The sequence below is a fragment of the Lepidochelys kempii genome, chromosome 7 (assembly GCF_965140285.1).
Source record: "Lepidochelys kempii isolate rLepKem1 chromosome 7, rLepKem1.hap1, whole genome shotgun sequence".
In the NCBI taxonomy this organism is placed as follows: Eukaryota; Metazoa; Chordata; order Testudines; family Cheloniidae; genus Lepidochelys; species Lepidochelys kempii.
The window spans coordinates 32,208,004-32,235,902 of record NC_136386.1 but is presented as its reverse complement, the minus strand read 5'-3'; the positions used below and the strand labels follow the sequence as shown (position 1 = coordinate 32,235,902).

The window sequence follows — 27,899 nt, the reverse complement described above, 5'->3', positions numbered from 1 at the left end:
CAGGAGAGCCATTATCCCTTGAGGCTGTTGCTAAATAACAGTTTGAAGGGAGAGAACTTGATGGAAACTTGCAGCAACTCCCTTATTGTGGGCCAAAAAGGAGAGAGTAGCTGATCCTCAACGCTTGCGATCAAAGGACACAAATCTTTTCAGCACTGCCTTCAGGGTTTTGTTGAATCTCTCAACTAGTCTGTCCATTTGTGGATGACAGACAGAGGTCTTTAGCAACTTGATCTTCAACAGGAAGCATAGCGCCTGCATTAACTCCCTTTGAGTAGGTCCTCTGGTTTTCATAACCTGGCTAGTCTCGCCATTCCAGCACCGGTCCCAGCATTCTGGTTTTCCTACCTTAGATCCATGGTTCTCAATTTTTTGTATTGGTGACCCCTGTCACAAAGCAAGCCATGCTTATAAATGCTAGAGGCAAAATGGGGTTTGGGGGTGGAGGATGACACCTTGCGACCCCCTTAGCGGTCATGACCCCCAGTTTGAGAACCCCAATTCTAGGCCGACATCCTAATGCGTTTCATTAGAGCAGAACGTGACAGCAACAGGGACCTGCATCTCACGGTGGCTGTAGATATGTTACCATTATTTTTTGCCTTTGACTGGACCAATTATTCCTTCTGGATAGCTGTGTACGTCAGTGACATAAACCTTCTGCCAGATTATGCCCCCAAAGTTCATGAGCAGTTTGTGCAAAGAAATCATGCTGTGGCTCAGTCTAAAAAATAAATTCAGCAGAGTCTGAACAGACATGGCACTTGAACAAACAGTAAACCGTGATAGTGAAGTAAAAGGGGTTATTGATGGATTTCACTTTGAAACCGGAAATCTTGGTGAGATAATTCGTCACTGCTCGGGAGTGCTCAGTTGTCACAACTGTTATGAAGGTAAAGTTCTTTGGACACAAACCACGTCTGAGATTTCTTTCAGCACTTGTTAACAACTCCATCATCCAAATATTTCAATGCATGACCACTATGTCCATTCCACTAAAACAAAGTGCACAGGGAGGCATGTAGGAACCACATAGCAACAGTGTGGCCTAGGGGCAAGAACAATGCCACAGCCCCCCAGATCACATCACAACTCTTCCAACTTATTCCTCCACCATTCAATACACCTGCACCCAACACAGTTAATGAAGTTGGAGTGCATGCAGATAGTTCCTAATGGCTATTACCAGTGCCACTGAAATAGTTTTACCAAGGGGCATGATGGATTTTCCATTACTTGACATCTAACTCAAGACTAGCTGTCTTTTTAAAAGACATGGTGGAGCTCAAACAGAAGTAATGGGCTTGATGCAACAATGAGTGAGGCTCTCTAGCCTGTGGTATGCAGGTGAGCCTAGCTGATCGGAATGGACCCTGCTGGGTGATGGGCTTAAAATCTTTGCCTCTGCCTATCCACAGCCCAAGTACAACAAGGGCAGTGCCTGCCCACCCCAACTCTTCTCTAGTGAAGAAGAGTTCAGCATCTGCAGCCCGTTCCATTCTCTGTCAAGGCTGCCAACGAGTAAGTCAATTAAACAATATAAGTATTTGTGAACTAAGAAACCCAATTGACGCACACAGGCCACTGAGTGGCTTTCAGACGGGAGAAGCTTCTAGTTAGTCATGACTATTATACGTGGTTTCTAAAGTGCCAACAATTAAACCCACATCCAGGTGCATTATTTATGAAGTGGCAATAGCGTGCAAAGAGCTTACACTTTAGACAGCCTTCATACTGCCAAGCACTGCACTTTTTGCGCATCTGCCCAATCCATTATTTTTTTTTTTTAAAAGGGATGCTGCAGTTAAATCCCTTTTCCTCAGATGGCCAAGGATATGTCTTGTCCTTTGCACATAGAGCAAGTTTGCAGCTCTTTGCTTTGCAATAATAAGGAGCAGATTCATCACTGTACAAACAAACCACTTGAGTAAGACACCTGCCCTGCAGAGCTCACAATCCAAACAAGCAAGGAACAGTCCAGACTGGAAAGTGCCTTGGGTGAGCAAATAATATCAGAGCACCAAAGGACTTCTGCGTGGGGGATGCTTCTAGACTGAGGGCACAACTCAGGATGACTTTTAAGGTTGACAGCCTGTTGAGTTCTCCAGAATGGAAAAATCTAGCTTTTCAGGGTTCGTATAACCTACTCCAAACCCTCCCACAGCTGGATTTGGGAACATTTGGTACTAACAGGGATGCATTACTACTCACTGGGCTCCCCACCATCTTCTTCTCCACCAAAGGTTTCCTCTGGGGGCCACGCCTGGTAGGAGACCCTGAAATCCTCTCGGACCTGCGCCTCAGAGGAGGGGAGACAGTGTCTGAAAGTGAGGGAGAGAGGAAAAGTTTGAAAGTTGATTGTTCCCACCGCATGGGGAAGCCCCTTCATCCAAACTACCAATGTGGGGACATTTAACTGCCTCTCAGTACTTTCCTATCTCTTGGTGTTTGCCTTTTCATAGGCGTAAGATGCTAGGAAGCTGTGAAATACCCTCCAGTCCTGCATCCTACCCCAAGGAATTCTCCAACCTGAGGGAGACATTCCCATGCACCCTGCTCCTCCAGTGGGACCCCTCCCCACATCCTGATTCTCTGAGGACCCCCCTCCCAAACCTCAGGAAACATGCCCACAAATCCTGCATCCACAGGGAGCAACACCTTCTCCTCATACCCTGCTCCCCAAGCCCCCATCAGTACTCCAACAAATGTTCCTCCACACGCTGCTCCCATGGAGAGGAATCCCAGGCACCGCTACAGGCTGGGGACCGACTGGCTAAGCAGCAGTTCTGCAAAAAAGGACTTGGGGATTACAGTGAATAAGAAGCTGGATATGAGTCAGCAGTGTACCCTTGTTGCCAAGCAGGCTAATGGCATATTGGGCTGCATTTGTAGGAGCATTGCCAGCAGATAGAGGGAAGTGATTATTCCCCTCTATTCGGCACTGGTGAGGCCACACCTGGAATACTGTGTCCAGTTTTGGGCCCCCCACTACAGAAAGGATGTGGACAAATTAGAGAGTCCCCAGCAGAGGGCAACGGGGCTGGGGCACATGACTTAAGAGGAGAGGCTGAGGGAATAGGGCTTGTTTAATCTGCAGAAGAGAAGAATGAGGGGAGATTTGATAGCAGCCTTCAACTACCTGAAAGGGGGTTCCAAAGAGGATAGAGCTTGGCTGTTCTCAGTGGTGGTAGATGACAGAACGAGGAGTAATGGTCTCAAGTTGCAGTGGGGAAGGTCTAGGTTGGATATTAGGAAACACTATTTCACTAGGAGGGTGGTGAAGCACTGGAATGGGTTACATAGGGAGGTGATGGAATCTCCTTCCTTAGAGGTTTTTAAGGCCCGGCTTGACAAAGCCCTGGCTAGGATGATTTAGTTGGGGATTGGTCCTGCTTTGAGCAAGGAGTTAGACTAGATGACCTCCTGAGGTCCCTTCCAACCCTGATATTCTATGATTCTTCCTTGTATCCTGCTCCTCCTGGAATCCCCCTTTCGAGAAATTACTGCCCCAGACCCCACCCCCAGCGTACCCCCCTCGTACCCACCGCCCCCCCCAGAGACCCACCCCCAGCGTACCCCCCTCGTACCCACCGCCCCCCCAGAGACCCACCCCCAGCGTACCCCCCTCGTACCCACCGCCCCCCCCAGAGACCCACCCCCAGCGTACCCCCCTCGTACCCACCGCCCCCCCCAGAGACCCACCCCCAGAGACCCACCCCCCTCGTACCCACCGCCCCCCCAGAGACCCACCCCCAGCATACCCCCCTCGTACCCACCGCCCCCCCCAGAGACCCACCCCCAGCATACCCCCCTCGTACCCACCGCCCCCCCCAGAGACCCACCCCCAGCGTACCCCCCTCGTACCCACCGCCCCCCCCAGAGACCCACCCCCAGCGTACCCCCCTCGTACCCACCGCCCCCCCAGAGACCCACCCCCAGCGTACCCCCCTCGTACCCACCGCCCCCCCCAGAGACCCACCCCCAGCGTACCCCCCTCGTACCCACCGCCCCCCCCAGAGACCCACCCCCAGCGTACCCCCCTCGTACCCACCGCCCCCCCCAGAGACCCACCCCCAGCGTACCCCCCTCGTACCCACCGCCCCCCCAGAGACCCACCCCCAGCGTACCCCCCTCGTACCCACCGCCCCCCCCAGAGACCCACCCCCAGCGTACCCCCCTCGTACCCACCGCCCCCCCCAGAGACCCACCCCCAGCGTACCCCCCTCGTACCCACCGCCCCCCCAGAGACCCACCCCCCTCGTACCCACCGCCCCCCCCAGAGACCCACCCCCAGCGTACCCCCCTCGTACCCACCGCCCCCCCCAGAGACCCACCCCCAGCGTACCCCCCTCGTACCCACCGCCCCCCCCAGAGACCCACCCCCAGCGTACCCCCCTCGTACCCACCGCCCCCCCCAGAGACCCACCCCCAGCGTACCCCCCTCGTACCCACCGCCCCCCCAGAGACCCACCCCCAGCGTACCCCCCTCGTACCCACCGCCCCCCCCAGAGACCCACCCCCAGCGTACCCCCCTCGTACCCACCGCCCCCCCCAGAGACCCACCCCCAGCGTGCCCCCTCGTACCCCCCGCACCTCCAGAGACCCCGCCCCCCGCGCACTCAGTGCCCCCAGAGACCCCGCACGTAGCCCCCAAGTGCCCCCAGAGACCCCCGCCCCCGGCACAGACCCCTCCCCGCCCAGGGTGACCCCCGGGCCGCACTCACCCCCGCGGGCTCCGCTCCCCGCTGGGGCCGCGCCCGCGGACCGGGTCCGCCTCTGGCCCCCGCCCGCCATCCCGTGGGCCTGTCCGCTCCGCGCCGAGCGGGATGGAACCCGCCACCAAGCCCCGTTCGAATCACCCGCCGCTACAGTGGAAGTGACGCGGCAGCTACTTCTCGCGAGCCTTCGAACCCGATCTCTCCCTGAGAGCGCCGAGCTGCGGGGAGTCTCTCAGGTCGTAACGTCATCAAGCTGCGTCCTACCCGGAAGAGACGTGGCAACAGCGGACTCAGCCTCAATAGGAGCCTGTGAGTGTCAGGGGGACCCTATGGAGGGGCAAAGCGGGGCTGGGAGCCAGGACTCCTGGGTTCCCTCCCTGGCACTGGGGAGCGGAGTGGGGTCTGGCGGTTAGAGCAGGGGCGGGGGGGACTGGGAGACAGGACTCCTGGAGCCGAGAGGGGAGTGGGGTCTAGTGGTTGGGGTGGGAATTGGGACCCAGGACTCCTGGGTTCTGTCCCAGCGCTGGGACGGGAGTGGGGTCGATCTGGGCTTTGATTTTGCTCAGTACGCTTTCTCTCCAGCTGTGTCATCAGTGAAGCACCATGGGGCTGTGTAAATGCCCCAAAAGGAAAGTCACCAACCTTTTCTGTTTTGAGCACCGAGTGAATGTCTGTGAGAGCTGCCTCGTCGCAAACCATTCCAAGGTAACTGGACTCCAGCTCCAGTCTGGCTGCTGAGCAATGGCATCTCAGGGGAATGGGAGTTTCTAGGGCTTCAGCTATAATGTGGCCCCAGGGAGGGGGGACCAGCTAGCTCAGGAGGATGGGGAATGGGATACGGGGCTTTCCCCTCTTGGACACTGGTTCAATTGCTGCCAACCTGGATCAAATATGAAAGTCCTCTTTGCTCAACAACCCTCTCCCCTGCCCCCAACCTGAGTTCTTGGTTATCAGTGTTCCTCTATCCTGTGTCATGACTCCTGGAACGGCGCATCCTGTTAATATCCAGCAATGGACACCTTCCTCATATTTCCTCTGATACTTCCACAATTCTGTCCAGGGGCCTGTTAGCATAGACCTCATTGGACGTTCCCATCTACAAATGCTTCATACCTAGGGATATGATGAATTTTCTGTCCGTTGCAATCTTTAAGTCATAAGTGGACATCTTTCTACAAGAGATATTCCAGCTCAGACACAGGTTATGGGCTTGATGCAGGAATCACTGGGTGAGATTCTGTGATTTGTACTAGGCAGGAGTTCAGACTCAACTAACATAATGGTCCCTTTAGGCCTTAAAATGTAAAGTCTTTTCTTGTGCTGCCCCTCCAATTGCAATCCTACCTCACCCATACCATGGGCTTTCTGTCACTAACTTCCTGTATCTTCCAGTGCATTGTTCAGTCCTATCTCCAGTGGCTTCAGGACAGTGATTACAACCCCAACTGTCGTCTTTGCAACACCCTCCTGTCCACCAAAGATACTGCCCGGCTTGTGTGTTATGGTGAGGTACTTTTAGCCATGGCTTTGGGAGCATTTCAAGAGCTTTGCTTGGTTTTCTTTTCATTAGCAAGTGACAGTCCTGGCCACCAAAGCCTGATTTACTTTTTTTTAAAAGCAAATATAAAACTTGGGTCAGAAAAATGATTGCCAAAATGGCACCCTGTTTATTCTGTCTTTGTAGTTTCTTCATCAGACTGGGTATCTCTACACACAGATTCCCCCACCCCTTTACCCCACATAAGAGCCAGCTGGCCTCTGAAAGTGGGAATAAAGCCCCTACAATTATGAGAACTGAGTGGATGAATACAATGTCTATGGCAGAATGGTCTCCAGCTTACTTTCCAGCAGCTGTGCTGCCCCTGGGGACTAATGGAAGGGGAGATGTTTGTGAAGTAGATCTGACTAGGGGAGTAACTGATCTAGACCCTTCACTTAAAGACATTCCATGCTCTTCACCTTTGCAGATCTGTTTCACTGGTCATGTCTCAACGAGATGGCAAACCAGCTCCCAAAGAACACGGCCCCAGCTGGCTACCAGTGTCCCAGCTGCAAGGGTCCTATCTTCCCCCCAGCCAACCTGGTCAGTCCGGTGGCCTCAGTGCTGCAAGAGAAACTGTCGACTGTGAACTGGGCTCGGGCCGGGCTTGGGCTGCCACTGGTAAGAGATTACCCATGAGACTATCCTCTTGTTTTGGGGCTCTCTGAGGGTTTTCAAAATGGGAGCCAAGAGGACAGCCAAGCTGGACAGATACTGCTGTTAATGTACCAGCCGGAGATGGGAAACAGAGTAGGGGCCTTTCCCCTCTGGGGGATGCGGCAGAGGGGACACCAGCTTTGATCTAGCTTCCGGCTTGAGCAGCAACCACTATCTGGGATTGGCTGAGCTGATGGGGCAGAGTTTGCTTTGGTGTCTAAGGTCTGACGCAGTTTTCTTCTGTTCTCTTCAGATTGATGAGGCTGATACCATACAAGAGACAGAGTCGCCTGATACCACAGATTACACTGACTGGTCTAGCTTCTCTGGTAAGTGCTGCCAGGCTATGGGCATGGGAATGGCTCCACTGATGCCTGCACAGGGCCCATCTAGCCCAGTATCCACCTCCCCCACCCTCACCACACTAGATCAGACCTAGGGGCCCACCTAGTCTGCTATCCCCTCCTTCCACACTGGATCAGACCAGTGGTCACGTGTAGCCCAGAATCCCCACCTCCCTGCTGCCTGGGATGAGACCAAGGGGTCCAATTTCATCTGCTCTCTCTTCTAAGGTGATGGGAGGGGAAGACTGGCTGGCTTTTAGGGATCAAGGAATGGGATATGAGACTTTTCAGTTCTAGGGCATCACTTCTAGTTGGGCCCCTGACACAGAGATCCATGGAGCAAGTGGGTCACAGTTTGCTGTCCCGGCTTTGTAGATGGAAGCCAGCTGTCTTAGGCTGCCCCATTCCACACAGGATTCATTTTGTTACCTCCTTTCTTGGCAGCAACGGCAGACCCCAGCTCAGAGGAGACCATCCAGCAAAGTGCCATGTCGGCCTATTCCTACAGTGCTCCGCCCGGCCTCTCTTCCCCACAGCAGCAGCAGGGCGTGAACAATGGGGGCGTGAAGGAGGAGCATTCAGTCATCGACATGGGGAATGCTAGTAATGAGACCATCACCATCAATGCAGGTGAGCAGCATTGTTGTCATCTCCTGCGGCGGTGGGGGGATTACGAATCAGTGGAACATAGCCCCGAAGAAGTGAGGACCCAGTGGCTACCTTCTGAGTGGGGTAGCGGTTGTGTGTCTCATGTCCCTTAGGCTGTTTCCATTCACTCCTGTCTGGATCAGGAGCCCACTTAGAGGACAAGATAACTCAGGGACAAAGGAGTCTGGGTCAACCACAGCCAACAGGGCTGGGGAAGAACAGGTGTATGGATTGCCTAGCTGTGGCAGAAAGGGGGACAATAAGGTTAGGGGGGTGTCTGTACCCCCCCACCACCACTTTCTCCTTTCCTGGTGCCAATGGCTCTCTGCTAAGCTCCTACACTCCCCATCTCCCCAGCAGCCTCTACACCACGGAAGGTCTATGACACCCGGGAGGGTGGGGGTGGCAGTGGCAGAGCATCCAGCACCCAAATCGACTGTGATGAGGACAAGTACCGCCGGCGGCCAACACTCAGTTGGTTCGCACAGCTTCTGAAGTAAGTGATCAGTGGTGGGGTGGGAGGAAACCAGTGCACTCCATGATAGGGTCGCAATCTCGGTTGGCACCTGTAGCTATTACCGTAATACTGCTAATGTGCCCCCGATCTTATTTGCGGTCTTTAGGCGCTACCATAATACTGCTAATGATGCACATGCCCTGATGTGCCCCTGATGTCGCTTTGGGCCTCTGGGCACTGCTACTGTCATGCTAATAACAAGTCCCCTGGCAGGAATCGCTCTGGGTCCAAGAAGCGGCAGCCAAGATCCCTGATGCAGCGGTTTGTCATCATCCTCCTGATTGGCGGCATCGGCTTCCTAACCCTGATCATCATCATGTCAAAGCTGGGCCGGGCCTCGGCCGACAATGACCCCAACCTGGACCCCATGTTCAACCCCCACATCCGGGTGGGCCAGGAATGAACCAAGCTGGTGGCTCCTCCCTGGGCACCAAGACTGGCCTGCCAAGGCAGGGATGCTGGGGACTGGCAGCTGCAAGTGGGGCTCCGGGGGGAGTACAAGGGGAAGCCTCCAGCCAGGACACTGCTGGGTCAGCTCAGCTGAGAGTCAAAACATGAAACTGGTGAGGGGGGTGTGAAGTGACTTTGGCCTCTTTTAAAAATGAGACTCATCTCTCTAGGTGGGGTGGGCAGAGCAGGATTGGGAGGAAAGGGGAGACTTGTACAGCTACGGATTGGGCCCCCCGAGGTGGGCTGGAATGAGCTCTCTAGTCGCTGAGTGCTCCAGCTGAGAATCAGCCACTATAGCTGTTCAGCTTTGGAATGGGCCAGGAAAGAGGAAAGCGTCAAGCACTGGTGATCGGGGAGGGCTTGTGCTGCTAGTACGAGTGTCCAAGGACTGGGGCAAGTGAGAGACAGCACAGGAATGGAAGCCTGGACTCCTGGGTTCCATTGCCAGCCCACAAGGATTTATTGGTCAGAGCAGGGAAATTGGGAGCCAGAATTCCTGAGTTCTGTTCCCACTGCTGCTGACCCCGTTGCGCAATCTCAGGTGAGTCACTTCCCTGCCCCATGCCTCAGTTTCCCCACTCTGTAACTAGCAATGCTGCTGGTGGGGTGTGTGCAGGGAAATTGGGCATTTCCATTCCTGCCTGCAGAAGAGCTGATGTTAGCAGCACTGAAGGGCAAATGTCCCACACCTTCTTGGAAGCGTGACCTCCTTGGCATTACAGCCCTGCCCCCCTGAAACTGGCATCTGGCTCCTTAAACCTTGGGCTTCAATGCCCTTCCCCTAGGAGCCTCTCAACTGTCTGTCACTTGGAACTTGCCAGCCCAGATTGTCTCAGTGGGTGAGAATACAGTTGTTTGAATGCAGGTGTTTGAAAGGGTTCAGGGCTCTTTTGTTCCCCTTTCCCATTCTCCAACCCTGGGCAGACTCTGCTTCCTCAGAGGTGCCTTGTAAAACCCATCCCATATTTGATGGACCCATTCCTGTATCCTCAAAGCGCTGCAGAGCTCTCTGATTCTAAGCCCATCTGCTATGTTAAGCCACCTTGTGCTTTATTCACCCTTGTCTCCAAAACCCCTTTGCCCTGAAGAGGGAGGTGTCATTATTTTCCTGGTCTCAACTAGATGGGAGACAGAGGATCTGTTTGACACAGCCAGCTGCTGGGACTTTTTGGGGGAGGCCTGTTCCAACATAAATCTCCTTTCCTGCCTGGGGATGGGGCAGGATTTCAGCCCCACCCACAGACCCCACATAAAACTACCCTTCTGCTTTGCTGTGAATGGGAGTGGTACATAATCTTCCATCATCCCCCTTCTCCCACACATCCTTTGGGGGTTCAAATGTTATGGACACTGGATCCCAACCCTCTCCCTGCCACACACACACACACACACGTTTTAGTTTTGCAAATGCAGCTCATTGAACCAAATGACAGGAACCAGCCCCTTGTCGCATCCTCATTTACCCTCCCCTCCTACTGAGCTATATTGGGGGGTGTGGGAGATATAACTTACTTTCACCAATTCTAATTTTTCACATCAGTAACTACCTGGGCCTTAACTTTGCTAGAATTCAAAGGGCAAATACTGAGATCCACCCCCTACGTCCAGCATTATTTGTAGGGATGAGATGTCGTTAACCCCTTCCCCTAACATCATCTCCGTTGAGGGGAGCCTTCACTTCCCATCTCATAATACCAGGGGAAAGGGAAGGAGTTGGCTGGTCCTCTTGGGTGTGATTATTTTACTAATGAGAACGGGGTGGGGTTGGTGTCCCTCTGCTTTCCATGAGGGCGGGTGTGTGTAATTCCAAAGCTGGTCCCTCCCGTCTCTGTACAGAGCTGTTGCTATGGGTCCTTTGGGCTGTCCCCTACTGGAAAGGGGCACGTGTGTGTGAAGTATTGACCTGTTCTGGAGTTTAGGGAGGGGATGGGACATGCTGGTCAGCACTGGAGTTTAAAGATGGAGGGGAGGGGAGGGGAAGAGACTTCCTGGCTTGTGGATTTTCAGAGCTCTGGTGGGGATGGGGTTTCATGCTTTGAATACGGTTGCTTTCCTTCTATTTATTGAATTGGTTGATAGGAGACAGTTCTTCCTGTAGGGTGTGAAATGCATGGGGTGGCCTCAGTGACCAAAGACAGCACACGCCACACACCCCCTCTGCCCAAAAACTGACCATTGCCTCCAATCCCCCTGCTTTTCTGAGTCCAGATCTTTGACTGGGCCTGAGTCAGGATCTGTTTTGCAACCTCCTCAGCTCCCACCCTTTTCTGCTGATGGCTCTGCTAGCCCTGGGGTAGGGGAGGTGGCATGGGACTTAGGCTGGAAGGAGTAGAGGAAAAATATCACCTTCCTCACAAGCCACTGCCAGTGGAAAGGAGAGCTATGAACATAAGTCCTGTGGGCTTCCACCAAAGGATGGGGGCTGTTTGTGGTGGGGGATGGAGGGGGTGGAATCAGAACCTCTTCCCCTCCCTTGGGTTAGTTCCAGCATGAGCCAGAGGGTTGGATTGGGCCCATGCCCTTTGGCATGACCCTATGGTCAGGGGGGTGTTGGGGTAGGGGTTGTGATGGGCCACTGCAGTGGAACGGGATGAGCCCTGTAGCCATCAAATGCTCCCACTGAGGGTTGGCCACCTGAGTTGTTGAGTGCCCATTGGGCATGTTGGGGGAAAGATCCTGGCTGTAATGACTGCCTTGCTCTCACCTCCCAGGAAGGTGACATGACTAATGAATGACACCATCGCTAACACTACAGCAATATCCTGTATTGTTATTAAACTTGATTTTGGCTACAGCCTGAGCAGTGTGTTACTGCCCCCTTTCCTCCCCGTTTCCCAGTTCCGACAGATCTGGGGATGAATGCTGCGTGTGCGTCTCTCTCCAGGGCTGCTTTGGACAAGGCCAGGATGGGGTTCAGTAAATCTCCTCCCTGTATTCAATAGTCAGGTAGTCCAGGCAGAAGCGGCCCACGAAGAGGGTGAAGTTCATCACTAGAGGGGTTAGAGCCAGAGCCCTGGTCAAGGGGATGGGAAAGGAGATCACAGCTTCCCTTTGCGGCTGGACCAGAGGGGCAGCTAAACAGCTGGAGTCCTCCCCAGAATAACTGAGTGTCCACGTGTTCATGGTCACGCACACAGGTCCCCCGGCTGTGCCCTTGTGTGGTTCTGAGTCATGCTCAGAAACCTGAGCTGAGGAGCCTAAATCCCAGCTGCCATGTCCCTTGCAAACTGGCTTTGGAAGGTGCTCCCGCTAGAGCACACTTCTCATCTAGAGATGAGGATAGAACCCAGTAGTCCTGACTCCTGTCCCTCCCCCCAACCACTTAAACTGGTTAGACTCAGCTGAGTTTCCCCTGTTGCCCTTGCTGGGAACACCCAGCAGTTCAGGCATCTGGCTGGAGTCACTTACCCAGTGAGGTCAGGGCAAACCCCCTGAGAACCTTGTCATTGGCCTCCAAGGTGTAAAATGTTGCAAGCAAGGCCCAGTAAAAGCTCATCACATGGGATACCTGTAGAGACCAATGCAAATGGTCAGGACCCTTCCCTGATCTGTCACTCCCCAGTGCTAACCTGCTATAACCCACTCCCCTCCTAAATGTCTTACTACTCCTGCCCAGAGTTGAGACTAGAACCCAGGAGTCCTAATGCTGCCCTCCTCGTACTATAGACATCCCTCAGTATTCAACTGTATTAGGGGTATAGGAATAACCAGCCTGGATTGGACCTAAGGTCTGACAGTGGCCAGAGCCTGTAGATCCCTGTCTAGTAGAGACGGGTTATCTCCACTTCAGAGATGAGGTGACTTAGAATAGAATCATAGAATATCAGGGTTAGAAGGGACCTCAGGAGATCATCTAGTCCAACCCCCTGCTCAAAGCAGGACCAATCCCCAATTTTTGCCCCAGATCCCTAAATGGCCCCCTCAAGGATTGAACTCACAACCCTGGGTTTAGCAGGCCAATGCTCAAACCACTGAGCTACAGTCTGTGGCAGAGATTCAAGTAGAAAGCAGGTGTCCAAAGTACCTGGCTAGTGCCTTAACCTGTAGGCCAAGCTGCAAGACACAAGGAGCAAGGGGACCTCCCTTACCAGTAGTACTGTGGTGCCATGAAAGCTCATGAGATCGAACTTCTGGGTCACAGTGAAGTGGTAGAGGTCTCCTCCGAAGATACCCATGTGAACCAACAGCAGCAGGAGGGAGGCACTGGTGAAGATTACTTTGCTGGGGAAAGTGATGGTGACAAAGGAGTCCTTCCAGCTCATACCTCCCCATCCCATGTTAGGTGTAAGGACCAGCTGCTTGGTAACTCTGATGCTGACCATGGTGCTGGGAGGGGGTATTTAGCTCCAGGAGGCAGTCTGCAGGCTGTTTGTAGTGATGGCGTGACCTCACTGCAGGCTAGGAGTGGTTCAGAATCCATGTATCAGGGTGCTGAGGTCATAAAGAACTGGGAGTTCTAGAAAGGTTTGCAGAACACCCATAGGGACTAGGAGAACGGATTGCAGAAGATTGAATGAGTGGACACACTGGAAGAGGGGAAAAAAGGATACAGGATGGGGAATCATTATAAACTCTTACCCCCAATTTGAGATATCACACTGATAAACAAATTAGATTGTCCCCATGCATGATAGAGTATAGATGGATGGATGAGCAGGTATGGGAATATTAGATAGCGATGGGATGGATGGATAGATTAGATGGTATGTGAGGGCATGGATGGGTAGATAGATGGATTGGATGCATTAGATTAGATGGGTATGGAAAGGGATGGATGGATAGATTAGATGATGTGTGCATGGGGATAGTTAGATCTGTGGATGGACGCACAGATTAACTAGACTAACACATTGAAATAATAGGATGACATCATAAACCCATTTGAAGGTGTCATGTGGCAAAATAAGGACTAGGAGATGTCATAAATCACACCTGTGTGCTGACATCATAAAATGGTCTGGGAAATGCTGGGCAGATGGCTGATTAATTCATGTGTGTATGGAACTGGCTGATGTCAGACGGTGACATCGCAGCATGCCAAGGCGCGGCCACAGGCTCAGGGAACCACGCGGCGCCTATGATGTCACTGGCTCATGACAAGACATCATCCAGTTGCAAACGGCGCCTTGTCGTGGTTACCGTTGCGCTGCCCCAGCCGCCAGAGGCTTATTGCCGAGACAGCGGCCGTCGTCTGCCAAACTGCGCGTCGCTCCAGGGGAGCTTTTGTGAAAGCAGCAGAAGGCTACCGATTCCGGAAGTGACCTCACGGCCATTGGGGCTGAGTGCTCTCAACAGAACGTTACTGATCCCGGCAGTGACATCACCGCCATGGAGGGTGAAAGCTCTCAACAAACTTTACTGATCCCGGAAATGACCTCACCATCGGGAGCGGGGGGGGGGATGTTCTCAACGGAACGTCACTGATCCCGGAAGTGACCTCAGCGTCTTTTTTCCCTCATCCAAACAAACCTGTGCGGCTCTGGGCCGGGGGAGATGTCAGCTCCCCAGGGGGGTCCCCTGCCGGGCCCGGCCGAGCCCGGCTCGGAGGCGCCGGGCGGGAAGCGGCGGCCGCACGGGATGCTGAAGCTCTACTACGGGCTGCCGGACCCGGCGGGGGAGGCTCGGGGCGGCCTGGCCCCAGGCGGGGATCCCGGGGGACCGACTGACATCAATGGGGCGCACTTCGACCCGGAAGTGTTCCTCACTAAGGTGCTCCCTGATGCTGGATGTGCTCAGACCCAGGGGTCCCTATGGGACCCCGCGTACCAAGGCGCTCCCCCCAGTATGCCTCAATGAGCCCCCCCCACACACTGACCCCTCTGCCGGACTCCCCCCCCCGCCCCCGGATCGCCGAACCCTGCCCGCGGAGCCTCCCCTCCCCTCCCCTCCCATACTGATTCTCCAGGGTTCGCCCCTCAAGTCCCCGGTCTGCCCCTGCTAGGGACCCAGGCTCCTGGGGGTAGCGCCCCCGGCGGGACTCCACACGCCCACACTTCACTCCCAGGGACCCTGTCACAGCAGCCACTGCACCTGGGGATTCTCCCAAAAAGGGGTTGACTTTATAGCCTGTCTCTCAGGGAAACCAGCCGGTCAAACCCCTTTCAGTACTGCAACCCCTGCCAGTGACTATTGCCTCCCTTGGGGAGCCCTCCTTCCTCCTCCCTCCCATGCACCTCCATCCCCCAATATGGGGGGGGTCTGTGGGTCATGAATATGGGGTACCAGCAGAGTAGGGGAGTTCAGACCTGAGATTGATGGGGCTGCAGGTCAGGCTTGAGGTGCACCAGCAGAGCTGGGGAGAGCACATAGTCTAGGCCTGAGATTGTAGAGGGCTGCAGATCAGTATTGAGGGGAATTGGCAAAATTGTAGGGTGAAGCTCAGGGTTGGGATAATAGGGAAACAGGTGGGGATTGAAGGGGACTGGCAGAGCTGGCATCCCTGGCCATGCCCCTCACTCACTGTTACTCTCCCTAGCTGCGGAAGGAGTGCTCACTAGCCCAGCTTATGGACTGTGAGACTGACATGGTAAAGCAGATCCGCGCCCTGGACAGTGACATGCAGACCCTGGTCTATGAGAACTACAACAAGTTCATCTCAGCCACAGGTACCATGCAGGGCTACCCAGATCCCAGTCCTCCAGATGTGGGGGATGAGTGGGCCTGTGTCCTTAACATTGCAGCTGAATCTTTGGGCCTGGCTGATTTCATTCTTCTATTCCCCAGACACAATCCGCAAGATGAAGAATGACTTCAAGAAGATGGAGGACGAGATGGATTGCCTGGCTGCCAACATGGCTGTCATCACGGAGTTCAGTGCCTGCATCAGCAGCACTCTCCAGGACCAGCACGAGCAGATCACCAAGCTCTCGGGTACTGGCCACAAGCTGTCCTATGAGCCAGCTGGAAAGATCCAAGGGTCTGATCTGGGGTGGTAGGGATATGGGGCTGAATAGACTCATGGATTTGATCCAGGGCAGTAGGGATGGCATGGGGAGGCATGATGAGCTCATTGGTTGTATCTGACACAGTAAATCCTATGTGAGGTTCAAGAGCAGAGAGGATTCTGGGAGAGGGTGGCAGGTGTGCTGTCCTCTGCCTTGTCTGGGCCAAGACACCAAGTCTCTTCTCAGGAGGCAGGGACTCAGGAGTGGATCTAGGGCTTCCAAGGCTAGAAACGAGGCATGGAGGGAAGCCTGGGAGGGAGAGCCCTGTAGCTGCACTGTTCATTCTCCTGCTTGGCCAGTGCTGTGGCTGCTCATCTCCACAGCTCGGGAGGGCAGTGTTATCTGGTCTCCCTGATCTAGGGCCAAGATGACAGCTGATGGAGGGGGAAGAGCAGCTCAGGAAACCACCCAGTGACCAGAAGAATCAGGATAGAACAGGGGTTGTGGGAGGGTCCATGAAGAGCTCCGGGCCACATTCTGCCTGAGCAGCTGGAGAAGGGCATACGGAGGAGGTGCGTGTTAGGGGATGCTGGCACTGTCTCTAACAGGGTCTCTCTGGATCCCAGGGGTCCACACGCTCCTGCGCAAGCTGCAGTTCCTCTTTGAGCTGCCTGCCCGCCTCACCAAGTGTGTGGAACTGGAGGCCTATGGACAGGCAGTGCGCTACTACAGCAAAGCCCGCTCTATCCTGCACCAGTACCAGCACATGCCCTCCTTCCAGGGCATCCAGGATGACTGCCAGAAGATCATGGCCAGCCTGGCACAGAAGCTGCGGGAGAAATTCAGGTACAGGCCCTTGGATCTGATCCAGTGTTGGGGGAGCAGACACAGAATGAAGTGGGACAGCTGCATTGGTCTGACCCAGAGAGGGAGGGATACCAGGGTAGATGGGTGCAATGGTCTGATCCAAAGGGTGATAGGTTATCTATTACCTTAATCACCCAACTTCCCCCATTCATTTCAGTCAGGCTGTTAACTCTGAAACTTAACGGCAACACAAATAGTGACCGCATGGTGGAAATCAGCAACACTGAGGTCTATCATCAGGTTTCAGAATTATCACCTCGATTGGGACAGTTGGATTGGATTCCAGGTCCAGAAGCTGCATGCTCTTGTTAATTCCAATAGCCGTCCCTTAAACCCTGCTGCAGATGCACTGGGAGCGGGGGGGTCCATGTGTCAGCTCCCCTGGCATCTCCAGTGTCCTCTCCTTTCCTTGGTAGGGATGGGGGCTCTGGGGCAAAGGACCTGGCTGAGTGCGTGGAACTGCTGCTGCAGCTGGATGAACCCGCAGAGGAGCTGTGTGACGAGTTCCTTTCACATGCCTGCTGCCGGTTGGAGGCTGAGCTGGAGGCCCTAGAAGCAGAGCTGGGGCAGCCAGGTGGTGCCCCTATCACTGACATCCTGGAGTTCATCGACCGTGGCTGCAACATCTTTGTCAGCAACATGTGCCTGGTGATCGCCTCCTACCAGGAGCTCTTTGTCAGCCGAGAAGGGGTGCAGAGCATCACCCGCATGGCGCAGGACAAGCTGGTGGCCTTCGTCAACTCCCTCATGGAGACATACTTCTCCCTGGTGGAGCGGCGCATCCAGTTGGAGAAAGGGGTCGGGGACAACTCACTGCTGGTGCGGGCCCTGGATCGCTTCCATCGGCGCCTACAAGCCCTGGCCAAGCTGCTGCCAGCCTCCAACGTGGCAGCAGAGGGCACAGAGATTGTGGTGCGGGCCGCCAAGGAGCGCATCCGCCAGTACCTGCTGGCCCTGCAGAGCTTCTACCAGGACTGTCTGACAGATGTGCGCCAGTCACTAGCTGCCCCACGCCTGGCAGGCAAGGAGAGCCCCAACCTGGCTGAGCTTCTGGGCACCATCTCGGCCTCTGTCCTTAACCAGATCAAGTCAGTGCTTACCTACGTTCACCTTTTCACAGCGAAGGACATCACCTTCTCCAACAAGCCCTATTTTAAGGTGACACTGCCTGGCGGGGGAGGAGGGGATTGTGAACCATGGGAGTTAGAGGTTGAGGGTCAGGGGTATTCAGTTTCTTCTCCAGCAGTTCTGGTGCCCCTCAGCAATCCCTAGCTCTTCTAGCCCTTTTCATCAGGACATCTTCAAAGCTCTGTATAAGGGCAGTCGCTATCATCAGCTCCATTTGTAGAGATGAGGAAACTCAAAAGGATGCTCCAGTGGTTCAGGCACTAGCCTAGGACTTGGGAGACAAGTTCAATTTCCTGCTCTGCCACAGGCTTTCTCTGTGATCTTGGGCAAGTCACTTAGCCACTCTGTGCCTCGGTTTCCCCATTTATATAAGGGGGATAATAGCTCTGGCCTGCTGCATAGGGGTATTGTGGGGATAGATACGTTGAAGATTGTAAGGCACTCAGATGCCATGGGATATGTATGGATATGGCCCCAAAGATACACACTGGTACAGGGAGGGAAGTGAGTTGCTGAAGGTCACCCAGCAGGCCAGGGGCAGAGCTGGGAATAGAACCCTGGTCTGTTGAGTCCCAGTGCTCTATCCTCTAAACCACATGTCCATAAACACCTAATCCTTGGCTATGGGCCTTTCAGGGAGTCAGAATAACGCAGTGGTCCCCAAACTTTTGAGAGTCGCGCCCTTACCCCTGTCTTTGGGGCCGGGAGTGGAGGCTGCAGCTGGGGTGCGGCAGTGATGTGGACAGGGATAAGGGGGCCGAGGTTGGGGCCACAACTGGGGGTGGGTCTGGGGCCAGGAGCGGGGCCAGGGACAGAGCTGTTGCCAAGGCTGGGGGCAGGGGTGGAGCTATAGGGGGCTGTGGTGGGGACTGGCAACCGAGCCTGCAGTCAGGTGCGGCTCTGCTCCCAGCCCCACCCCACCCCCAGGCTGGGGATAGGGCCAGGCACAGGGCTGGGAGCCGGGGATGCGGCTGGGATGGGACCAGAGCTGCGGGCAGGGAGGGGCTGGGTGGTGCTCCCTCACCAACCCTGGGGCTGGCCCAGTCTCTGCTGCCCCCTGTCCCTGAAGGTTCTTCCATGCCCCTCTGGTGCGGGCGCGCCTCCCAGTTTGGGGACCTCTGGAATAATGTATTCCATGCAGATACTATTCTGTATCAGTCTGCAGGGGTTTCCTGGCTGCTGCTGGGACCTCCCTGACTTCATAACTGGCTTCAGAGCCTGCGGCCTTTCTGAATGTCCCATCCCTCACAAGGACTTTGTACAATTGAAACTACACCATACATGTGCCTTTTTATGTTGATACACAATTCAGCTGTGTGTTTTGTCTCCTGAACTAAGGAGCCATGTGGGCCTTTCATAGATTCTAAAACCAGAAGGGACCATTATGATCACGCAGTGCTCTTCTACGCACACAGGCTGTAGAATTTTCCCCAGATGCTGGATTAAAGCATGAAAGAGATCTAGTTTAGAAAGAAATCTAGTTTTGCTTTAGGTTTCAGAGTAGCAGCCGTGTTAGTCTGTATCCGAAAAAAAACCAGGAGTACTTGTGGCACCTTAGAGACTAACAAATTTATTTGCGCATGAGCTTTCGTGGGCTACAGCCCACTTCATCGGATGCATAGAATGGAACATATAATAAGAAGATATATGTATACACACACACACACACACATACAGAGAAGGTGGAATTTGCCATACAAACTGTAAGAGGCTAATTAATTAAGATGTGCTATTATCAGCAGACTCCAGGTGTTGGCCAGCCCACGGCTCCCCTGGTGAGCTGTTCCAGTGTTTACCCACCCTCCCTGCTAGGAAATTGCTTTATATCAAGATTACATTTGTCTAACTTCAACTTCCAACCATTGGATCTTGCTATGCCTTCATCTGGTGTACTGAAAAGCCCCGTCTATCAGATAGATTTTCAAACTGGCCCGTGGGCAGAGAAGAGTTCCTAGGCTGATGAGGAGAAAGGAGAGCTGATTTTAGGAGACTGAAAGAGCTGGACTTGTTTAGACTGGTCAGATGAAGGCCAGGAGGGGATCTGACTGCTTTCTGTACATACAGCAGAGGGGCAAACCCTAGGGAGGGAGAACAGCTATTGGCGCTAAAGGACAGTGTTGGCACAAGAACAAATGGGGATAAAGTGCCAGGAATCGGTTGAGGCTGGAATTGAGAAGGTTTCTACCCATCAGAGGAGGAAGGGTCTGGAACAGCCTCCCAGCAGGTGAAGTGGGGGGAAAACAGCCCAACTAATTTTACAAGGGAGTTTGTGGCCAGGACGATATGGCCTGGTTGCTTGTGATAGCGGGGGTTGGACTCCGTAACCTAGGAGGTCCTGTCGAGTCTTATGTCCCTGTAACTTTTTCCTATATCTTTCCCCCTAATCCCAACCCATGGCTCCTAGGACTCCTCCCACTATGACATTTCTGCTGGTGCCCTTTGATCCCCACCCACAACCCCACCAGGTCTGTCATCTGGGTGTATTCCATGGGCAGTCTTCATCTGGGGGAGCAGACATGGAGTGGGGAGATGGTGTCAGAATTGCTGCCTGGCTCCAGAAGGAGCCGCTCTACTGGGCAGCAAGAGGAAGTGCTGAACCCCTCCCCCCATTTCATCCCCCAGGGTGAGTTCTGCAGTCAGGGTGTCCGCGAGGGCCTGATCGTCGGCTTCATCAAGTCCATCTGCCAGACGGCACGGCAGTTCTGTGAGAGCACGGGGGACAAGGGTGGCTCCACTCCCCCGGCCCTGCTGCTCCTGCTCTCCCGCCTCTGCCTGGACTATGAGACCTCCACCATCAGCTACATTCTCACCCTGACCGATGAGCAGTTCCTAGTGCAGGTGGGTAGGTGCCAGCCCCTGGGACGCAGGAACAAGGAGGAAATACATCTCCGCCCCCAGGATCCAGGCCCTTAGTATGGGGGGAGGGGTGTCCCTGTCTGTCTGGCTCTGGGGATTCTCCACCTGGGACCCCATGTTCAGTTCAAAGCCCCTCAATCCCCAGGGCCTCCTTTCCCATCAAGGGCTAGTAGGATGGACCTAGACAGGGTGGGGGAGGCAGTCTCCCCGAAGAGGAGCATGCTAGGAAGTGGCCCCAGAGTGTGTGACTAAGCCAGATTTCCAGGGGATGATCCCCAGGGCTGGGATCCTCAGGGCTGAGGAATCGTTTGCCCAGGGGAAGGGATGGGATATATGTATTCAGACTGGATGGCAGTGGGAGATCTAGTGTGTGGGCATGCACCCCCCTGGCTCTGCTGCATGCCACAGGGTTTCCTGTCAGTTCCCAGCTGATCTGACCACCCCACTCCTTCAGTGGGTTTGAGATTCCATCCCCACCTGCAGGCAGTGGGGACATGGGGAGCATCAGGGATGGGGGCAGCTTGGGGGGAAGCGATGTATGGATGGCACTGGGCAGGGTAGGATTGGGGCAGCCCATGCCATCTTGAGTGCCCCTGCCCCACACAGAACTGGTGGGGAGTTGGGGGGAATGAAGCCTATGTCATCCCTAGCAGCACCCCTGCCCACACAGAGCCAGAGGAGCAGTGGGGTGAGGTGGGATGGAGAGGCTGAGCGACCCTGACCCACATGGAGCTGGTGGTGCTGGGTGGCACGTGTGTGGAAGGGTGGGGCAGCCTGTCCTTCCTGGAGCTAGTGGGTGCTGGGGAAAATGCCCGGTCCGGCACCACTGACCCGCTGTTCTCTCTCCCTAGGATCACTCCCCCATCACCCCAGTTACCAGCCTGTGTGCGGAGGCCCGCGAGGCAGCCCAGAGGCTGCTCAATCACTACGTGAAGGTGCAGGGGCTGATCATCTCGCAGATGCTGCGCAAGAGCGTGGAGACACGCGACTGGGTCAACACCATTGAGCCGCGCAACGTGCGGGCCGTCATGAAGAGGGTGGTGGAGGACACCACCTCCATCGACGTGCAGGTCAGTGGGGGAAAGGAGGATCCAGGGCTTCCTGTACCCCCAGGGACCCCGCACTCACCCAGGCTTCTTGCCTACCCGCTTGCAGGTGGGGCTCCTGTACGAGGAGGGCGTCCGCAAGGCCCAGAGCAGCGACTCCAGCAAGAGGACTTTCTCCGTGTACAGCAGCTCCCGGCAGCAGAGCCGCTACGCACCCAGCTACACGCCCAGGTCAGGGGGCTGCGGCAGGGTGTGGAGTGGGTCAGGATTGAGGGGCATTGGCGGGGGGAGTGCAGGGCTGGGAAAGCAGGAAGCTGTGGGTCAGGATTGAGGGGCACCGGCAGGGCTGGGATAGCAGGAGGCTGCTGGTCAGGATTAAGGGGCACCGGCAGGGCTGGGATATTAGGGGGCTGCAGGTCAGAACTGAGGGGCACTGGCAGAGCTGCAGTGAGGTGTCTACCCTCCTAGCTACATGTTGGGGTGAGTGGCCTGCACGAAGGCAGGTCGGCTGTTCCTACCTGCACCCCAGAGGAGAGGGCTGTGACCCAGTATTTTACTCCCAGACGCAGCCTCAGGTGAGGAGGCCTGCCCAGATCCAATCCCCTGCTATGCAGTGGGGTTCCTGGCTCCTGGTGAGTGTGTAACCCCTTGTCTCTGCCTCACCTCCCCCCCCTTCCCATGCAGTGCCCCCCTGGACACTAACCTCCTGAGTAACATTCAGAAGCTGTTCTCTGAGCGCATCGACATCTTCAGCCCCGTGGAGTTCAACAAGGTGAGCAGAGCTGCCACCCTGGGGGAGAGCCACAGATCAGAACCCCCTAAACTCAGCCAGTCCTCTAGCTCCCCCTCAGTGCAGGGACACAGCTCCCAACACTCACTCCATCTGATCATAGTGGTCTCTTCTGGCCTTAGGATCTATTAATCTTCAAGGGACCCCCCACAGTGCATTAAAGGAGGAACAGAGCTCCCCACACACCTCCCCCGTCCTCTGGGGACCCTTCCCTCTAGAGCTGTCACACACCCACTCCATGTTCACTCACACTTCCCTGTTCCCTAGCTGCCACTGATCCCCTTGCTCCTCCGGCTCGGTGTGCAGCCCAGACCTGGCCTCATTCCTCCACAAGAGACTTCAGCCACATAGGGAGTCCTGGAGGTGATTCTTCCCCTCTGTGTCCTCCAGGCCCATAAGGGACAGTGCTTGAATGACCTCCCCACCCACTCCCCAGGTCTCCGTCCTGACTGGCATAATCAAGATCAGCCTGAAGACCTTCCTGGAATGCGTGCGGCTGCGGACCTTTGGGCGCTATGGCCTGCAGCAGATCCAGGTGGACTGCTACTATCTACAGCTTTACCTGTGGCGCTTTGTCTGCGATGAGAACCTGGTGCACTTCCTGCTAGATGAAATCGTGGGCAGCACAGCCCACCGCTGCCTGGACCCTGTGCCCATGGAGCAGAGTGTCATTGAGGTCATCTGTGAGAGGGGCTGATATGAGGCGAGTCAGCCCAGCCTCAAGGCAGATGCTGGCTTACTCCTATGTGGGGAGTGGACACGTGTCCCCCTCAGACTCATCCATTCTACCAGATCTTTCCCATACCAGATGGTTATGAAGGGTGCCTGAGAGCATGGCAGAGAATGGCCTGTGAACATACCGGGGGGAGGGGGAATGCCATGTGCATATTCTCACTACTGCTAGCCTGGATCTTATTGGACAGGGAGGGGAATGTGCTGAATAAAACATACCATGATCTGATCATGTCTCTGCTGCTCATTGCAAGCTCTGGGGTTAGCTCCCCTCCACTGGCCTCAATCTCAGAGACCCCGTGTCATGTATGGCTTCCTTGGTGCCTTGTTACTTGCAGGGTCTGAATCTCCCTTCCCATCTAGCAATAGCCTCCTCTTCTGTCCTTCCCGGATGTGGGTGCAAGAGCTTTTGCCTTTGCAAGCTGCCATGTGCTACAGCCTCTGCATTTCTCCATATCATCCCTTCTCCCCCTCCTGTTGTTTCACTTTGTGTGGTTTATAGAATCATAGCAACGTAGAACTGGAAGGGACCACAAGAGCTCATCTGGTCCATCCCCCTGCACTGAGTAGGAACCAAGTATACCTTGACTATCCGTGCCAGGTGTCTGTCTAACATGTTATCAAAAACCCCAATAAGGGGATTCTGCCTGCTCCCTGTGTAACCTGTTCTAGTCCTTGCTTATTGTTGGGGTTAGAAAGTTTTTTCTAATATCTAACTTGAATCTCCCTGGCTGCAATCTAATCCATTTACTTTTCTTCCTACTCTATGTGGACGTGGAGAACAACTAATCTTTAGAACAACCTTTTGTGTGTAAGTGTGGTGCCCAAAACAACACATGGCTCCAGTTGAGGCCTCACCTCAAGTAGAGCAAGTACAATTACATCCTGTGTCTTACATATGATGCTCCTGTTACTACATCCCAGAATGACGTTTGCTGTTTTTGCAACAGCATCACAGCCTTGAATCATATTCAACTTGAGATCCACTATGTCGCCCTCCAGTTCCTTTTCTGCAGTACTTCTGCCTAGCCAGTTATTCCCTGTTTTGTATTTGTGCGTTTGATTTTTCCTTCCCCAGTGTAGCGTTTTGCACTTGGTTTTTATTGACTTTCATCGTATTGATTTCAGACCAATTCATCCAAGGTCATTTTGAATTCTAATCCTGTCCTCCAGAGTGCTAGCAACCCTCTTCAGCTTTGTGTCATCTGGATATTTTATAAGCATACTTTTTACTGCATCATCCAAGTCATGAATGGAAATATTAAATAGTACCAGACTCAGGATAGACCCGTGCAGAACCGCACTAGATACGTCCTCCCAGTTTACAGCAAACCGTTGATAACTACCCTTTGAGAACAGCGTTTCAACCAGTTATGCACCCATCTTATAGTAATTTCACTTAGTAATTTCATATTTTCCTAGTTTGCTTATGAGAATGTCATGTGGGACTATGTCAGAAGTTTTACTCAAGTCCAGATATATCAAATCTACTGCTTCCCCTCTATCCCTTAGGGTAGTTATCCTGTCAAAGAAGGAAATTAGGTTGGTTTGGCATGATTTGTTCTTGACAAATCCACGTTGGCTTTTCCTTATAACTTTATTATCCTCTAGGGGCTTACAAACTGATTGTCTAATAATTTGTGCCTGTATCTTTTTCTGGGTATCAAAGTTAGTCAGACTGGGTCTATAATGCCCCAAGTCCTCCATTTTCCCCCTTTTGGAAGATAGGTGTTATCCCCAGTTGTCTGGGACCTCACCCATTCTCCCTGAGTTCTTGAAGGTAAACGCGACTGGTTTGCAGATTGCTTCGGCATGTTCCTTAACTACCCTATGGTGCATTTAAGAAGGTCCTGCTGACTTGAATATATCTAACTTAGCTACATATTCTTTAACCTGTTCTTTCCCTATTCTGGAATGTGTTCTTCCTCCCTCTTTTCAGTAGTAACTGTATTAAGTATCTGGTCCCAACTAACCTTTTTAGTGAAGACTGAAGCAAAAAAGGCATTAAACACACTTCAGCCTTCCCTGTGTCAGCCATTATTTGCTCTCCTTCTCCATTAAGTAATGGCCCTGCACTTTCCTTTGTCTTTCTCTTACTTCTGTTTTTGCAGAAAGGGAGATGCTGACCACAGTATGATTGCTATGTATGAGGGGAAATGCCTGCAGCGACCCTGCCCTGAAACCACAGGATTTTCCCATCTTCATTCTTCAGGGTGGGAATGGTGGAGTGTCACTCTGGTTTTGTAATAGCACAGTGCATGCACAGAATTTAAATCCAGTTTTCATCCAGGTCAGAGGTAATTGCCTGGGGCAGATTCTACCAATAAATAGGATTGGCTTGTCATATCCTTCAGAAAGATACAAAGGGGTGGTCTACATTGGGAACTTATAGCTGTATAACTACATGGAGAGATGCAGCTATGCTGACCTAATCTCCGGTGTAGATGGCGCTAGGTCGATGGAAGAATTCTTCCGTTGTCCTCGCTACTGCCTCTTGGGAAGTGAATTAACTACATGGATGGGAGAACCCTCCTGTCGGTGCAGGTACTCTCTACACTGAAGTGCTATAGTGGTGCGGCCGTAGCTGTAATGGTTTAAGTGTAGACATACTCTAAGCCTCACTTGCACCTGCCTCTTGGGTGGGGCATGGCAGCTGTTTATACAAAGACCATTCACCCAGTGCCAAGGATATGGCTGTACCGCAAATTAAGGTGTGAATAGTGTGCGAAAGCATACCGATGCTAGCTTTAGTCTAGAGTGTGCAGGTAACGACACCAGGGCAGATGTGGCATCATGGACTTCAACATGGGCTAGCCGCTCAGATAAGTAGCCATGGTCCCTGGCAGGCATCTACTGGGATTGCTAGTCCATGCTGATACCTGTGCCACCACATCTTCATTGCTGTTGTTACCCATGCTAACTATAAGGAATCTAGAGGCGTATGTCTACCCTTGCTACACTTACACCTTAATTAGTGGTGTACATATACCCTTAGATTCAGCTGCCTCTGGGGTCGGGCACCACAGCTGTTTATACAAAGACTGCTCACCACTTGCTGAAATTTACCTGCTTCTGGTGTAGAGAGTAGCAAGCATTAACACTGTGCCAAAGCATCCATTTAGGACAGGGAGTTAAAGGGGAGGGACAACCCCCACCCCGATCTAACTGGGACTATCAGGGGCCACTGATGACAGAACTGACCTAGGCTGGCATTTGGGTAGTGAGGTGCATTTAATGCTTCTGCGCTTGGGAAAAATGTCTTTAATCTGCATGAGGGGTTAGAACCGCAGCATTGTGTGTCTGCCAAAAAACTACAGCAGAGCAGCGGCAGCCACGCCACCCAGCAGGGTATCCTACCCCACAGCACCCCAGTAGTATCAGCACTCCTGCTGAGGGGAGCGTGCCCCTACCCTGCTCTATGCAGCACAGCACCCCTTAATGCCACACTGGTGCCGGCACTGCCTCTGAGGGGATAGTGCCCCCCTACTGAGCCCCCACCCCACTCCCTGTACCACAGCACCCCCTCGCAACACGTGGAGGCATCTGCACTGACTCCAAGGAGAGGGTGTTCACTGCAACCTACACCACTCCCTGCAACACCTTTACCCGGTCTCCCATCTAAATCCTGGCCAGACAACTCTGGGGGATAACCAGCTCACAGCAGTCTAGCAGTTGGTTCTTTCTTTTACTATCCACTCCAATGGCAGCAAGAGTTTCTTGTCTAGAAGGGGCCTTTTCATGGCTCCGTGGTGCTTCCTGCATCCCAGACACCGGGCCCCTATGCAGTCAGAACACCCCTGGTTTCATAACTTGGACCGATCCTGTTTGCTTCAGAGGACGGCACGTGCCCCATGACCTGGCACTAGCTCAGGCTGTGATGAAAGGGCCACAGTTGGGTAACGCTCCCGAGCACCCTGTAGTTACCCAGGGTCCTGGGACACTCTGTGCGCAGAGAGTTTAACTCCTTGTGCTCTGCAGCGCTGCTCAGGGAGGCAGGGAGATTCCAGGGTTGGGCAAGTGAACATGCTCTGACAATGAGGTAAAGCACAACCTGGGAAAATACCAGTTCAAGGAGACAGAGAGTTTGGTTCTCCCTGGCCAGGCTCTCTCCTGGCACGACTGAAATGTCAAGTGTCATCACAGAGCAGTCCCAGCTGCGGGTCTTGTCTCCTTTTCCTCCCTCCTAACATAGTGCCAAAACGTGGTCCTGGCTAGGCCCCCGATTACCATTCCAGTGTTGGAGCAGCATTTACCACTGGCATTGCAGTAGCACCTACAGAGCCCAGATGAGATTAGGGCTACATTGGGCCGGGCACTGCACAGTCCTTCACTGAGACGGGGGCCTATTGGTAGCCGTCGCTGCACAGACCTGACTGAAATCAGAGCTCCATTGTATGGAGTGCTGCACAAACCCTGATGAAGACTAGGGCCTGCATTGTGCCAGGTGTTTCACAGACCCTGACTGAGAGTGGGGCCCCCATTGTGCTGGGGGCTGCCTATGCTTGATCGAGATTGGGGCCCCATTGTGCCAGGTGCTGCACACACACACAGTAAGACTCAGCCCTTGCCCCAGGACAATCTGAATAGACAAGGCAGAGGAACAACTATTCTTCCCATTTCACAGATGGGAAACTGAGGCCCAGAGAGGTTCAGTGATCTGCCCATGTGCACACAGGGAGTATGTGTCCAAGCCAGCAACAACCCAGGGATTCTCCAGCCTCA

At 53.9% G+C, this 27,899-nt stretch overlaps 3 protein-coding genes across 6 annotated transcripts in view; 2 read left to right on the top strand and 1 right to left on the bottom strand.

Annotated features, from left to right (window-relative positions):
- Window positions 1–12,382, bottom strand: part of CDCA5 (cell division cycle associated 5) — a 33,350-nt gene extending 20,968 nt beyond the window's left edge. Inside the window, exons 1-2 of one of the 2 annotated variants that reach the window (XM_073351896.2) lie at window positions 12,283–12,382; window positions 2,212–2,321 (exon numbers count right to left, since the gene is read on the bottom strand). In XM_073351896.2, coding sequence (XP_073207997.2) covers window positions 2,212–2,321; window positions 12,283–12,370 — 198 coding nt within the window. In that variant the 5' untranslated portion in view covers window positions 12,371–12,382. Of the gene's footprint in view, window positions 1–2,211; window positions 2,322–4,724; window positions 4,864–12,282 lie in introns of those variants that run through there. The other variant, XM_073351897.1, reaches the window with a different exon arrangement.
- ZFPL1 (zinc finger protein like 1) lies at window positions 4,953–11,668 on the top strand. 3 transcript variants are annotated; one of them, XM_073351889.1, is made up of 8 exons: window positions 4,953–5,027; window positions 5,301–5,423; window positions 6,111–6,222; window positions 6,686–6,879; window positions 7,169–7,244; window positions 7,704–7,889; window positions 8,268–8,403; window positions 8,638–11,668. In XM_073351889.1, the coding sequence occupies exons 2-8, from the start codon at window positions 5,322–5,324 to the stop codon at window positions 8,825–8,827; spliced, it is 996 nt and encodes a 331-aa protein (XP_073207990.1). In that variant the 5' UTR covers window positions 4,953–5,027; window positions 5,301–5,321; the 3' UTR covers window positions 8,828–11,668. The 3 variants fall into 3 exon arrangements, with proteins under 3 accessions (XP_073207990.1, XP_073207989.1, XP_073207991.1); XM_073351888.1 differs by having other exon boundaries at window positions 8,265–8,403; XM_073351890.1 differs by lacking the exon at window positions 8,638–11,668 and adding an exon at window positions 8,531–8,630 and having other exon boundaries at window positions 8,265–8,403.
- A 1,923-nt stretch (window positions 12,383–14,305) lies between the features above and the next one.
- On the top strand, window positions 14,306–23,406 carry VPS51 (VPS51 subunit of GARP complex). Its single transcript, XM_073351887.2, has 10 exons — window positions 14,306–14,583; window positions 15,350–15,479; window positions 15,598–15,744; window positions 16,385–16,604; window positions 17,042–17,783; window positions 20,376–20,591; window positions 21,461–21,679; window positions 21,765–21,886; window positions 22,340–22,427; window positions 22,882–23,406. The coding sequence occupies exons 1-10, from the start codon at window positions 14,368–14,370 to the stop codon at window positions 23,140–23,142; spliced, it is 2,361 nt and encodes a 786-aa protein (XP_073207988.1). The 5' UTR covers window positions 14,306–14,367; the 3' UTR covers window positions 23,143–23,406.
- Window positions 23,407–27,899: the final 4,493 nt, after the last annotated feature.